Here is a 15523-nt window from a genome sequence, read left to right as displayed (position 1 = left end):
GCGCCCTGTAGCAAAAACCCCTCTCCCTCTCAAAAAAAAAAAAAAAAAAAAGGCATGTCTATTTGGACAGTCCTATAGATCTTGTGATTCACTCCAATCCCTCCCTCCTACCCAAATCTTCGGTTTCAAAATATGGCACTCTCATCTACCTAGATGCTCAGACCAAAACCCCAGGGGTTATCACTGAGTCCCTTCTTTCATCACCTAACACATAGGCCCTAAGGCTCACCCTCCTCCTCACTGGTGCATATCCACCACTACAACAGCTGTCACCCAGGCTGCTGTGACAGCTTCTTATCAGGTCTCCCTCCTCCCACTCACACTCCCATGAGAATAGACTCATACAGTCCACTCTCTACTCGGCTACCAGGAAAATCTATACCTAACTCAAAATCTGTATCTCATCACATCATTTTCCTTCTAAAACTACCAGTGGTTTTTCATCTCAAGCAAATTAAACAACTTCCTTCCCCAGTCTACAAAGGTCAATATGTTCCCTCCATTCTCTATCTCCCAATCTTCTACCTCCCATCTTCTTTCTTTCTCAAACATACTAAACTCATTCCCATTGCAGGCCCTTATACATTTCCTTCAGATTCCTCCACATTCCAGCTCAGCCCAAATCACCTCCTCAGAGATGCTCTCCCTGACACCGTCACTTACATGATCTTTAGTTATACCATTACTTGGTTTAGGTTCTTGAAAGCACATAGTAAGTGCCTAATTGTATGGACTTCACAAGTTAAAGGGTAGAAGTTGTTGTTTTGAAATATATGCACATGCTGAATCTGTGTTCTTCACAAGTTAAAGGGTAGAAGTTGTTGTTGTTTTGAAATATATGCACACGCTGGCTCTGTGTTTGTGCATCAATACAAAGAGTCAAAGACAACTGGGTGGTTTCTATAAGCCCATCTGTCCCTCCAGTTCCCATTCTCATGCCTGGAGAAGCTGACCCACTTAGACTACATCAAAGACTTCCTTACAGTCTGCTTTCTGGCTGGGTTTGGTCGTGGGAAGCACTGGCAGGAGAATAAGGCTGCTAAGAGCGTGAGGCAGAAGCCATTGCTCCTGTGAGGCAGCCCTCTCCAGATAATAGCTGCTTTAGGTTCCAGGAGGTTCGACTTCCCTTGGCCCCTTCAAACCTAAGGGTGGTAACCACTCCCTACTTTCACTAGCCCAGGGTACTGCACCATTCCTGATTGGCTCCCATAAAATGATGGTTCTCAAAGTGGTCTCTTTGGAGGACTTTTTCAGGGTACTCAGGATACTTTTTTATTGTGAGAGGGTGCATGCTCTTGTCAAAGAGACACACAGAGAGAAAGCACTCCCTGATGGGCTGTGGTCACCATAATCCTTTTTCCTCCATTTCTTTATCCAGGATTTGAGGCACACATGCATATGCTCCTGGCATGTTTTTTAAGCTGCCAGGGCCAAAATATGAACAGAAGCTGGCCACGTGGTATTTGGTCCCTATGCACAAGGCTTAACCACGGTGCCATGGAGCCAGCCCCAAAGCTATCTTCATACTAACACAAAGATGTTATCGGCATTTTTCACCAAGCAAAAGCAATGGTGGCTAAAACTCCTGCCATTTTGGGGCCTTCAGTGGAGTAGCGGTTAAGGGGGCTGGACTCCCACATGGCCAACTGCAAATCAAGTCCCAGATCTGGTGGCTTGCTCTCTCACTTTCTCTCTCTTTTTGTCCCTCTCTAGTCAAATTTAAATAAATGAATGAATAAATAAAGTTAAACAAAATAATTCTTTAAAAAAAAAAGAACTCCTGCCACTTTTTTTCTTTTTTTAATTAATTAATTAATTTTGTCTAGTTCATTTTCTTCCATACATTCAATCACATTATTATTTCTCTTACAAAGTGCCACTTTAACAGAATCAGTCCAAGGGCATCAAATTGTGCTAGCAATCACCAAATTCTTCACTGCTTCATAGGTACGATTAAAAAATAAATATAGCAATACCAATTTCCCTTTAAAATGTCCTCTATCAAGTAGTAAGATGCAGTAATTTTATTAAATCTCAATCTTTAATTCAGTTCCTTTTAATATTCTGAGTGACAAAATGGGAAAGACACAAAAAGTATTGATCATCTCAACTGGCATAGCTTGAGTGATTGAGCTATATGCTAAGTGAATCCCTTTTCCAATGGAATGCCACTTTTCCCTAAGGAATGACAAGCAGACAATGGTTATTCAGATTTGAGTATTTGGCAGACATTTTCTTTAAAATGAACAAAGGAATCCTCTTACAACTGACAGTGCTTGTTGCCAATGATACAATTTGAACTTTTAAGCAAAAATTTGAATTTTGAAAAACTTACATAGCTACCATGAGCTTACATCTTCCCAGTACTTGAAGAATTTTCTGGTCAGACAGGTGTTGTACTATACAAAATATTGTATAATAAAATCCATCAACATGTGGAAGCCCTGTGTGGCTCAGTGAACCAATATCTTCTTTTCTTCTAATTTTTTTTGATTGCCAGAGGTACGCTCACTAGAAAGAAAGACAGAGAAAGCACTCCCTACTGTACCTCTGTCTCTCTCACTCATGTTATGTTGCAGTTCTTTTCCCTCCATTTTTCTATCCCACCAGAATTGGGGGCACACACATACACATCCCACAAGTTTTTGAAGTCAGTAGGGCCACCATTTGAACCACCATCAGTCATGTGGGATCTGGCTCTCTATGCTGCATGACATGGCCAGCCCAACCCATATTTGCTAACAGACCAGTGCATACTGCTAAAGTACTCATAGATAAAAGAGCCATTTAAGATGCAAGACAGACCAAGGGATTTTAATATAACAGCCTAAGAAAAGTTAAAAACTGATATAATTTTGGATTCCACATTGCAGCTAACCTTTAAGATACTACCACTTGTTGAAGATGTAGTATCAAAGAATACTCACAATTATCTGAAAAGCAATTAAAATATTTCTTTCCTTTTCCTACTGTATATCTACGTAAGATTTTCTTCATTTCCTTCAACCAAAATAACACATGACAACAGATTGAGTGCAGAAGCAGATAAGAGAATCTGTCTTCTGTTAAGGCAGACCTTAAAAAGATTTACAAAATTATTTTTAAAAAGGCTATTTTCCTCACTGTTTCCTTTTGTTCTTGTTTTGAAAAATACCATTATTTCTTCATCAGAATATTTCTGTTGAGCCAAGCAGTGATACAATGGTAACACAACTGAACTCACATGAGAAAGGTCTTAGGCTCATAACCTGGGACCTCCCTGAGCACACTGGGCATGTGCACATGTACCCATGATCCAGGCTGATTAAGACTGGGGATGGACTGCAGCATGAAGACCCTGTTGGAGGTGCCTGTTTCCCTGTTTCTCTCTCTGTCTCTCTCTTAAAAACATAAATAAATAAAATGAACTTTAAAAAAATACATTTTTGTTAATGTCTCATGGTCTAGATAGATGTCCACAAGATTCTTCTCCCTCCAAGAAATGGAGTCTAGCAATGAGCTCCTGTCATTTAATGCAAAGTAAATAAACCTAGAGGATATAATGCTAAGTGAAACAAGCAAGGCTAGGAAAATAAAACACTGTAATACTGTATGTCCCTACTTAACATAGTGAATGTCCACACTCTGTGGTGGAAACATAAGGCCTCAATGGCATAAAGGTAGAAAGAATAATGGTAGATACCAGAAGTTTCATGAGGTGAGAGGGGTGGTGAGAGGTGGTTTGGGATCAAATGAGTAACAACCACAACAATGAACATAAACAAGGGGAACGTTTATGGAATGGTGTGCCACAGCACAGTAAAAAATGTCATCAACAATTCAGTATATACTTCCAAAAGAAAAAAGACAAGAAATGGAGTTCATTTTCCTACCTTTGAAAGCAGGCTGGACTTTGTGAGTCATTTCTAATGAATGGAATATGGTGGAAGTTGAAGTGTGTGATTTCCAAGGCCATGTCATAAAAGGCATCATGGCTTCATCTGTCTCTTAGATCACTCACTTTGAAACATAACCACTCGCCGCACTGAGGGGACGCTCAAGCAGATCAACAGAGAGATGCACGTGGCAAGGAACTGAGATCTCCTGTCAAAGTCATGTGAGTGAGGGGGCCCGATGGTGGCCTAGCAGTAAAAGGTAAGACAGACCCACATGGAAAGGTTGCTGGTTCATATGTGGAGACCTTCCTGGGTAAACCGGGCATGTGCATGCCCATAATCTGGGCTGGTTAAAGCTAGGAATGAATTGCAGCATCAGGACCTGGTGGGATACTATAGCTCTGTCTGTCTTTCTCACTCATTAAATAAATAAATAAATAAATAAATAAACAAACAAACAAACAAACTTTAAAAACAAACAAACAAAAAGTCATGTGAATGAGTGAGTCAGTTAACCTGGAAGATCTTTCAGCCTCAGTGACCACAACCTCCTGAGAGATTGTGAGAGAGAATAATCTAGCTATGCTACTCCTAGCTTCCTGAGCCACAGAAATTATGGAAGACGGTACAGTAAATGAGTATTACTTTAAGCTGCTAAATGTTAAGCTCATCTGCTACATGCAACAGATAATTAGTCAAGAGATAATGAGTTTATTGTTCTGACTTAATAAATTAACTCCTCAGTTTTAATCTCTAATACTGTAAACATGGATAAATAGAACCCAGTTATACAGAAGTTCTCAGGTTTTAAGAATATAAAGAGGCAGGCTAGCCCATGGCCTGATGTTTGAGGTAACAGGATCCTACAAGGCTGACTACATGGTTCAAGTCCCAGACCCAGCAGCTTAAGAAGAACACTAGACACAGATGCTTGCGTGCCCAAAATCCTGAAAGGAGGGAGAAATGGAAAAGAAGCGATTGCAGTGTGACCATTCTCCATGGGCATGCTTTCTCACTTTCTCTCACTTTTCCTCACTTTCTCTCTGCATCCTCTACCAATCAAAAAAAAAAAAAGAATACAAAGGAGTTCAGAGACCAGAAAGTTTGAAGCCCATTGCCCTAAGCCCTTTGTAAATTGTTATTTATTAAACTTTCCTCAAATTACCCCATGTGAGAGAGCACTATTTGTTATCTCCCAGGACCCCAGCTGACATAGCGATACCGAAATAGTATCCATAGTTGCGTTCTTCATCGGGAATATGTGAAATATTTTTTCCAGAAAACACCCAGGATCAGATGGTGGCACCATGGTAAAATGTGACACTCTGCAAGGCTGACCCATGGGAAGGTTTTTGGTTTATGTGCAGAGACCTTTCTGGGTATGCCAAGCACAGAAGGGCCCATGCCCCAGGACTGGCTGAAGTTAGAGGTGGATCATGGTATGAAGACTGTTGGAAATGCTCTATCTCTTCTTCTATATTTCTCTTTCTCACTCAAGGAAGAAAGAAATACACTTTTTGAAAAACGTGGGCCAGCCAGTGGCATGGTAGTTGAGGCTGCTAGATCCCACATAGTCAACCACATAGTTCAAGTCCTGGACCAAGTAGCCTGAGGAACATACAAGGTGCATGTGCATGTATGCCCAAGGTCTCAAAAGCATAAGTGGAGGAGAGGGAACTGCAACATGACCATGCCCCATGGGGGGGTGCTTTCTCACTTTTCTTCTCTGTCTCTCTTTAGTGAGCACACATGTCCTCTGGCAAATTTAAAAAGAGAGAAGACATAATTTTGAGGCCAACTCTGTGGCCTAGAGATTAAGGCAGCTGGATCCTACATGACCAACCACGTGGTTTGCATCCCAAAAGAAGTAGCTTGAGAAACACACCATGCGAGTGTGCGAGTGTGCCAGTGTGCCAGTGTGCTCAAAATCCCAAAGGAAGGAGAGATAGGGGAAGGGATTACAGCATGGTCATTCTTCATGAAGAATGTTTTCTCCTCTCCCTCTCTCTCTGTCTCTCTGTGGCAAGCTTGTATGTCCTCTAGCAACAAGTAAATAAATAAGTTAAAAACACACATAATTTTAAATATTCTTACCTATTTCTAATTGCCATAGTTCTCGGTCAGATTTGAAAACACCTTAGTTTCTTCCAAATTATTCTTGATGACCTTAATATCTTTCTGGCCATACTCAGGACCAGAGAGACATATAAAAAAAATTTTTTTAAATCACCTTGGAGCATGAATGATATTATATTCTTAATGTTTCTTTTTTTTTCTATACTCTTTAAATTTTCTGACAAGAATACAATACTTTTACAGTTATAAAAAACTTCACTTTTCAAAATCACCAAAAGTGAAAGTCAGAGCTGTTTCTCTCAAATGAGCCAATAGTTTGAGCAGCACCCCATGGAACCCAGGTGTTCCTTGAAGCTTCTGGGGGTCAGAGAGAATTTTGTGGGGGAGGAGGGTTAAGCAAAAGAAGTTCCTGTACCCCCCGGCCTGCCTGAGTCAGAATAGCTCTTTCATCTATTTTACATATTGGGTTTCTGTATATTTAACTTTTAAAAAAGTTTCCATTGCCTAAACAAAGTTTGAAAACCTTTATTGTGAGAATAACGAGGAAGAGTTCAATTTAGAGTACAGAAGAATTGCCCCTTTTTCTAATGAGAACAGAGTTTCTATAAAGAAAACCCTACACATGCTAAAAGAAAATCAGAAGCCCTAACAACTTCTACACTCAATGACTTCAAAGGAGACTGCACTTTGTGATTCTGGAAAGAGGAGACAGCTGGAGCTAGAGTTCATCTGGGGGTCTGCAAAACACAGCGTCCATACGGCCTAACAACATCTAGACCAGAGCCACAAGTGAGTGATTCTCTTGTTTTCTACAGAAAACCAAAAGCAGGCAGTGACGGGACTGCCTGGAAGTTAAACATGTGGGCTTCAGAGACATCTGATCTAGGTTTGCGTCTCGAGTCTGCCACGTAAAGCCTGTGAGACCTTAGCCAGTGACATAGCCTCTCAGGGCTGCAAGTTCCTCATCTGTAAAATGGGGACTGAAAATATAACATTGCACAGCTATCTTAGAGAACAGTTTCACAGTCTCTTAAAAGCTTAACATAAATTTACCACACGACACAGCAATTCCATTCCTAGGTAACTAACCAAGAAGCATATTGGAAACATATTGCCAACATAAAGACTTCCACACAAATATTCCTAGTAGCATTAGTCATCATAACCAAAACTGGGAACAATCCAAACATTCCTCAATTATGAATGGATAAACAACATGAGGTATAACTATATAGCGGAATATTACAGGGCAATGAAAAGGAATGAAGCACTGGCATATGCTACAACCTAGACAAATTTGAAAACAGTATTCTAAAAGAAAAAAGTCAATCATAAAAGACCATATAGTATTCAGTTACATGTAACTAAAATGTCCAGAAAAGGCAAATAAAGACAGAAAGTTGATTAGTGGTTGCCTGGAGCTGGGGTAAGAGTGGGGGTCCAGATCAGGGGTGACCCGAAAGCAGGCAAGAGGTTTCCTTTGGGGGTTATGAAATGTTTTGTAAGTGGATTGTGGTGACAGAGGGACAACGACAAATTTACCAAAAACCAATGATTTGTCCACTTAAGATGGGTACATTTTATGACATGTAAATTAAACCTCAAGCTATTTTATTAATGGTTTTTGCCTTTCTAATCTCAGGGGGTTGTTATGAAAAATAACCGAGATAGCAAATGTGAAGTAGGCTGCCTGATAAGCACCTGATAAACAATAATGATCAAATATATAATAATAATAGATTATGCAACTATAGGATAAATGATAATGTAGGATAACGGCAATGTGTATCATTTACATAGTTGCTACCATGTCATTCAACATTTATCAACTCAGTTTAACCCCTCAACAACTTTATGAGGCAGATGCATTAATATCATCTTCATTTAAAAAAGAATTTGCCTGAGGGTACATGCACTTGCTTGTGGGGGCAGGGGATGGGGGGAGAAAAAGAAAGTGAGAAAGCCCTCCCCACCAAAGGGAATGGTCATACCACAAGTCCTTCTTCTCTATTTCTTATTCCTTTCAAGATTCTGGGCACACACACACACAAACACACATACACATACACACACACAAACACACACACACACACACACACACACACACGCTCACACACCTGGCGTGTTTTGCAAGCCCCCAGGTCTGGGACTTGAACCATGCAGTTGGCCATGGGGAATCTAGCCTTCCCAAACACCACACCACCAGCTGACCCATCATCCTCATTTTTACAAACAGGGAAACTGAGGTACTGAGAAGTTAAGTAACTTTTCTAAAGTTGCACAGCTAGTAAATGTAGAGCTGGGATTTGAACCCTGGAGGGTGAAGCACAGTCCGTGCTCCCAGCATGCTAAACTGCCTCTCGACATTGAGCTACTACTCTAACTAGATGGGATGGGGTGCAGAAAAGGTTCACAGACACCTCCCTAGAGGTGACACTGGACCCTTGGTTATAGGAGTTAGTCAGGAGAAGCGTGCTGCAAACAGAGGGAACTGCATTTGCAAAGATGGGGAGGTACGAGAATCTGCCAGGAGCTGTGACTGGCTGTTCATGGAGTAGAAGCAGTAGGGGTGGGGTTCCGGCAAGTCTGAGGTCAGGATTAGCCTAAAGGCAACGCATGGCCAGAGGAGGGATTCAGTGAGTTCCCCAACCCTGCTGTTCTCAGGGAACAACTCACATTGCCCAGGCAGGTGGGGGAGGTTGACTCAGCGGCTGCTGTGAGCTCAGGGGAGCAGAGAAGCTGGCGCTAACCCCACGCTCTCATCCCACTGTGAGCTAACACCCCGGCAGCCTCCCAAACACCAGTTCCCCAGCAAGCAGAAGCCGTTCCCAGCCAGAGAGAGCAGCAGGCTGGAGTGTGCTGCCAGGAAGCTGAGCGCAGCCCAGCGAGATGGAGGGCAGATTGACAGCAGCCTCACACCCCCACCCAAACCCCGGCACCTGTGGACCCCAGGGCACTGCTCACTCCACCCCCACAGTCTGCCATAGAGCACAGCGCTCCCTGGCCCCTCCAACCTCACGTGGCTGTCCCCAGAGCTGGGGAACCAGCCCATCGGGTTTAGCACTTTTCTCATTCAAATGCAATACCCACAGATCCAGCACAATTTTCTATATCTGTCCTAGATAAACATTTGTATGCGTGCATAAAACAGCCTATCTCCAAGATATATTGTTGGTGTGAAAAAAAAAAAGGAAAATTGCAGAATAATGTGTTCAGGAAGTCATCACTTATGCAAAAACCGGAGAGAAAAAAAAAATAAAAACAACCTATGGCTTTATATTTGTCCAAGTCTATGAATACACAGATAAATAAGAAAAAGGCCTGGAAGGAAATACGTCCAAGCTAACACCAGTGACCATGAGAGGAGGAACGAGTAGAAGGGAGGAAATGGTTTTTTACTTTATATACTTCTATATTGTTTGGTTTTTATGAGAAAAATGTGCTTGTGCATATTTAAGTTCTTAAAGACATCAAAAGTCTGTAAAACAAAAACAAGAAGGGTCAAAAGGACGGCATGGAGATTAAGGCGCTAGATCCCACATGGCCAACTGCACAGTTCAAGTCCCAGACCAGGTGCCTTAAAAAATCATGGCAGGCAGGGACCACGAGTTCGCACAACTGCTAAGTCACTGGACTCCCACGTAGTCAACCACGGTTCGTGTCCCAGACCCGGTGGCTTAAAACTCATGCCGGGCACGTGTGCGTGCGTGCCCAAGATCCCGAGAGGAGAATGGAGGAAAAGGGATTGCGGCGTGGCCATCCCCCCTAGGGAGTGACTTCTCGCTTTCTCTCTGTCTCTCTGTCTGTCTGGCAAGCCCACGCCCCCTATAGCAAAAACCTCTCCAAAACAAAACAAAACAATAACAACAACAACAAAAAAAAATCATGCCAGGCACATATGCATGCATGCCCAAAATCCTAGGAGGAAAGTGGAAGAGAAGAGACTGAGGCATGGCCATTCCTCCAAATTCTCTCTCTCTCTCTCTCTCTCTCTGATGAGCACGAGTGCCCTACAGCAAAACTAAAAAAAATAAAAATAAAAAGGAAAGGTGTGTTAAAATGCTCAGTGTTCTGCTACAGGCTCAGGGTAACTTTTCAAAGAACTGTCGTATCTAGGATCTTGTCTAATTCCTGCCACATTCTCTAGAGTGCAAATGTTTAAATTCCCATTTCACAGATTTAAAAAACTGGATCCAAAGGCAAAATAAGCTGCTCAGGTCACAGGTGGAGCTAAGGGGCATTGGTCTTTGAATTCTGAGCCCAGTGCTCTTTCTAACCAGTCCACAGGGCAGTCATCAAGGGGTAGGGCTGGGGCAGGGCCTGGGCACGGGGCACTAAAGAGGCACCTCAAATCTCCAAGCAACTGAAAAGCGCCCCCCCCCCGGGGCGGGGGGGAGATGGGGCTTTGTCAAGGAAGAAGGGAGTAAAGAGGAGTGGGTAAGAAAGAGCTGATGAACCCTCGCCCCCGGAAGGAAGAGCTGATGCACCTCCGCCCCCACAAAAATGAGACATCCTGATGAGCCACCCACTGAGTGGGACGGGCTGCCACATCACTCGGCACACCATGTGTGGGCAGGAGCCTTGGGGCCGTGTCCCCGAGCCCAGGATTTCATGCCTCTCTTGTGTGGGCTGCCTGCCCTGGGCTCTTGACAGAGCTGTTTCCAGCTAAGTGGTTCTGGGAATCCTCTCTGTCCATTTTCTAGAACCTCTTTAAACTGGGTGGAAATGGAATCGTGCTTCTTGGAGGGTTCCAGAACCTGAAGAGAAGGAGAATAAAACCCAACACCTTGTTGTGCCGTAAGGTGTCACACACAGTTCTTTAGTGACTGCTTTAGCACCCAGTGTCTAGGGAGGGTGGAGAGGGGCTCAGGAAACAGGCTAGGCACCTCCAGGGATGGCCAGGAAGGCTTAGACTAGAGGCTGAGGGGACAAAGGATGCATGCTCTGACTTCAGCTATACAACAGGCAGCACGGCCCCTCAGAAGGTGCCCAGAGAGGAAGGCTTTGGTCACGTCACAGCCCCCATTCATTCTCACAGTGGGAAGCAATCTGACGAGGCCATGAGGGTAGTGACCAGAGTTTGGATCGCAGGGTTTCTGATCCCGCTCTGCCACCTGGTCTAGGTTCTGCGCCTCTCTGAGTCTCAGTTTCCCCATCTGTAAAATGGGTGTTTCTAAGTACAGCAGACTCTGGATCATGGGAAACATAACACAATCACATTAAATATAGAAAGTATAGCGTACAAGTACAGAGTACCCACATCTGAAACACAGATTATGTTGATGTGTGTATGTGTTTGCTTATATTTATTTACTCATTCATTTCATGCAGTGAAAATGTCCTAAATCGCTTCATATATATTCCTCTGAGTTTTCAGACTTTATAGACATCCTACGATAATATAAATACAGTGAAATATACTACAATATACTACCAACATAATAAAAAGAAAAAAACATTTTATCATATATAAGTATATAAACCACTTTCTCTGCATGAGGGACCATGCCGAAGAACCTCACAGACATTATTTAACTTACTGTTGACAGCAAGCCCTGGAGATGGACTCTATGAATATAGTCTCCCTGTTTTACCAAGGTGAGAACTAAGTCCAGGGAGCCACAGTGACTCATCTGCCTAGCAGGTGCTAGGTTTGAATGTGTCCCCCCAAAGGCGTGTATGGAAATATGACAAGCTGTGGTGATGGCACTGAGAGAGTAAGGGCTGATTTGATTAGGATGCTGGAAGACAGGGCCTTTGGAAACTGATTAGGCATCAGGGTGGGGGACCCATGAATGGATACCTGCTGATTTATAGAAACAAAGGCATGCCCTAGTTCTGGCACAAGCTCTCACCATGTGACACCCCATCTCATCTCATGACCCCACCAACAAGACCCCACCAGATACAGCTCCTTGAACTTGGACTTTCAAAACTGTGAGCTGAGGAAACCTCTTCTTATAATTTGTTCAGACTCAGGTACTCCTGTTATTAGCAACACAACTAGGATCACATAGGGAACTGACAAGGGCCGTTTTAGACCCAAGTAGTCTAACTTCAGCATCTGCCCAAGTTGACCGTGGTTTGAGTCCCGGACCCGGTGGCTTAAACTCATGCAGGGCACATGTGCGTGCGTGCCCAAGATCCCGAGAGGAGAATGGAGAAGGAATTGTGGCGTGGCCATCCCCCCTGGGGAGTGATTTCTCGTTTTCTGTATCTCTCTCTGTCTTTCTGAGAAGCACATGCGCCCTATAGCAAAACCTCTCAAAAAAAAAAAAAAGAGTCTGCCCTAAAAGTCCCTCCACACTGCGGATGACTGCAGTGGTCGCTAAAGCAGAGGGAGCCCCCTGCAGAGACAGCCAGCACGGAGTGGTACAGAGGAGGGGCTTAGGAAATGCAAGATCCCATGAGGAATGAGCTTTTGGAGGGGAGAAACCAGATCCCCCTTGTTCACCACCACTGGGTCTGGAATAGTAATGCACAAGAAATAGGTTGTCAGTAAACATTTGTGGGAGGAAAGGAAAATTACTATGGTATTCAGTAGCCAAAGACTGGAAGCCTTGTTTCCAAAAAAAGAAAAAAAGAAAGAAAAATTATAAAGTCGAAGACAAATTCGGCACCTTCCCTTGGAACACCACTTCCTAAGATGAACTTGGGAAAGGTCTGAGTCAGCCCCACCTCGCCCACACCTCTACTGCACAGAGCCTGAAGCCCAACCAGATCAGAGGCACTGAGGCCAGGACACCAAGCAGAGGGCCAGGCACCACAGGGGCCTACCTTCCTCGGCGTCGTTCCTCAGCGAGGCCTCCAGCAGGGCCACGCTGGCCTCGAAGGACACCTTCTTGCGGCGGCCACCAGTGCTGCGCTTCCGCTCATGCTTGCGCTTGCGGTGCTGCAGGTCCTGTTCATACTGCGCCCACTTCTTCAGCTGCTGGGCCCGGCGCTTCTGGGCGGCCCGCAGCCGCTCCAACGTGGGCACCTTCTCCAGCAGCTGCAGCTCGGTCAGCAGGTCCACGTGGCTGGCCATGGCCACCGCGCCTCCCCACGCCCAGGCTGGGGGCTAGCACGGGGCACCGGGGGCCAGGGGAGCGCGGGGGCTCCTGTGGGGCTGGAGCCTCATGGTGGGGCCTGTGGTGGGAGAGAGGCAGATGGACACACTTGTCAGGCTGGAAAACTTCCTTAGATCTAAATGATGTCAGCCCCCCACCCCAAGGTCAAACCTTTTTGTTCCTTCGTTTTTGTTTGCAATAGAGCATATACACTTGCCAGAGGAAGAGAGAGAGAAAAAGTGAGAAATTATCCCCTAGGGGGCATGGCCACAACACAGTCCCTTTTCCTCCATTCTCTTCTGGGGGTTTTGGGCACAGCACAGACGCAGTGGACCCTGGTCAGGGCCTTCAACTGTGCTGTCAGACACGTGGGATCCAGCCGCCTTAACATCCATGCTGAGCCCTCTGTTTTGTTCTGTTTAATGCTAGAGGGTATACATGAGCAAAACAGAGCAAGGAGCAAGCAAGAACGGGGGCCCCTCCACAGAGCAGGCTCACCACCATCTTTTTTCTTCCAATTCTCCACCCTGCTTGGATCCCAGGTATACAAATGCATCCATTGCAGGGACTCCAACCCCAGCTCATCCTTGTGGGACCCGGCCTTTTTCTGCTCAGTACCCAAACTCAAAACCTTTTTAAGGTTTCCTTTCCATTGGTCCTAGGGAAGAAGTGCATAGCCTTAAGGTGACCCACAAGTCCCCAAGGTGTGACGGTGCTAATGCGGCAGCCAGTAGCCATGTGTGGCTGTTCATCTTGAACATATTAAAGGAAAATACTTCGGTTCTTCAGGCATACTGGCCACATTTTGATACCCCCCCTGCCCCCAGTGGCTGCCAGAGTAGACAGCACCAATGGAGTGTGTTTCTGTCTTCACAGCAAGTTCTACTGGGCAGTGGTAGGTGTCCTCCACAGCCTCGGCCACCAAGCAGGAACCACGGCCTCCAGCTCTCTTATACAAAGCCCTCGTGCCTTGAGGATTCGGGTGCATGGGTGCTAGAACTGGACGGAGTCATGGAGAACATGATGGGGCTTGCAGAAGCCCCAAATCTGGAGATTATAGGAAGCCAAGTAGAAGCCAAGTCCTTAGAAACAGGAGTATCTGCCATTCTGCTCAAGCCCCTTTCGTTCTGCTCAAGCCCCTTTCGTTCTGCTCATTATGGGATGTAAGTTGTTATGGAGACGGCAAAGACAAAATTAAAAAGAGACCAGAAGATACAATACACTATAGAAGTGGTTCTCAAAGTGTGGTCTGGGAACCTTCGAGGGAGACCCAGAGCCCTTTCAAGAAGTTCACCAGTTCAAACTATTCTCATAACTGTACAAGTTATTCATCTTTTCCAACCTCATTAGCTCATAAGTATACAGGGAGTTGGCCATGTGGGATCCCAAAGTTACATGACAGGTGACAGGTAACACTGCCACATGTGACATTGTGCAATCAGGTTCAATCAGGTGACACTGCAACAGGCTAAATATAAAAATAGATATGCATTCTCAATCTATTCCATTGGTCTACATGCCTGATTTTGTGCAGTACAAATATATATATATATATATATATATGCCCAATATAAAGGGATTTTCAAACACCACTTTTTTTTAAATTGCCAGATGCATGTGCACTCATTGGAGAGAAACAGAGGGACAGAGAGAGAGAGAGAGAGAGAGAAGCAGCACCCTTCAAAAGGACATAGCCACAATGCAATCCCTTCTTCATTTCTCCAGTCTGTTGGGGTTTAGGGTACATGAGCATACAAGCCTGGCATGTTTTTCAGGTTGCCAGGGACAGGATTCGAACTGCAATTCACCATGTAAAGTCGAGTTCCCCTAACTACTAGGCAATGGAGCCAGCCCAAAAACACTTTACTCACTAAATATTTTTGTTTTGGAAAAGTTATGTTTAATCCAAATAGTATATATTTTTAGATAATGTGGGGTTTTTTTTGGAGTTTTTTTTGTTTGTTTGTTTGTTTTTTTGCTATAGGGCACATGCACTCGCCAGACAGACAGAGAGAGACATAGAGACAGAAAGCGAGAAATCACCCCCCAGGGGGGATGGTCACGCCACAATCCCTTCTCCTCCATTCCCCTCTCGGGATCTTGGACACGCACGCACACGCACCCAGCGTGAGTTTTAAGCCACCGGGTCTGGGACACGAACCGCGGTCAACTACGTGGGAGTCCAGCGACATAGCCATTACGCTAACTGCTGGTTCCCGATAATGTTGTATTTTTATAACAGGCTGATAAAAATGTTACGGGATGGAGGCCAACAGGTGGCAATGAGGTTAAGGTGCTGGATCCCACGTGGCCGATTCCGCAACTTGAGACCTGAACCTGATGGCTTGAAAACCAAGCTGGGGGACCAGTAGATGGCGTAGTGGTTAAGGGCACTGGACTCCTATATGGCCGACCACAGTTCAAGTCCCGGGCCTGGCAGCTTGCTTTCTCTCTCTCTCACTCTGTCCCTCTCTGGTCACATTAAAATAAATAAATAAATAAAGTTAAATAAAATAATTCCTA

The 15523-nt window shown here is 44.6% G+C and overlaps 1 protein-coding gene across 3 annotated transcripts in view; it reads right to left on the bottom strand.

Annotated features, from left to right (window-relative positions):
• PPP1R16B (protein phosphatase 1 regulatory subunit 16B) overlaps window positions 1–15523 on the bottom strand; it is a 123137-nt gene that overhangs the window by 73566 nt on the left and 34048 nt on the right. For 2 of the 3 annotated variants that reach the window (XM_006144135.3, XM_006144136.3), the window contains exon 2: window positions 12729–13079. In XM_006144135.3, the coding sequence (XP_006144197.1) occupies window positions 12729–12978 (250 nt within the window). In that variant the 5' untranslated portion in view covers window positions 12979–13079. Of the gene's footprint in view, window positions 1–12728; window positions 13080–15523 lie in introns of those variants that run through there. The other variant, XM_014586155.2, reaches the window with a different exon arrangement.

Source organism: Tupaia chinensis, unplaced genomic scaffold (assembly GCF_000334495.1).
Source record: "Tupaia chinensis unplaced genomic scaffold, TupChi_1.0 Scaffold000115_1, whole genome shotgun sequence".
Classification (NCBI taxonomy): domain Eukaryota; kingdom Metazoa; phylum Chordata; class Mammalia; order Scandentia; family Tupaiidae; genus Tupaia; species Tupaia belangeri.
The sequence above is the reverse complement of the archived record's forward strand: the minus strand, read 5'-3'. Positions and strand labels throughout refer to the sequence as shown.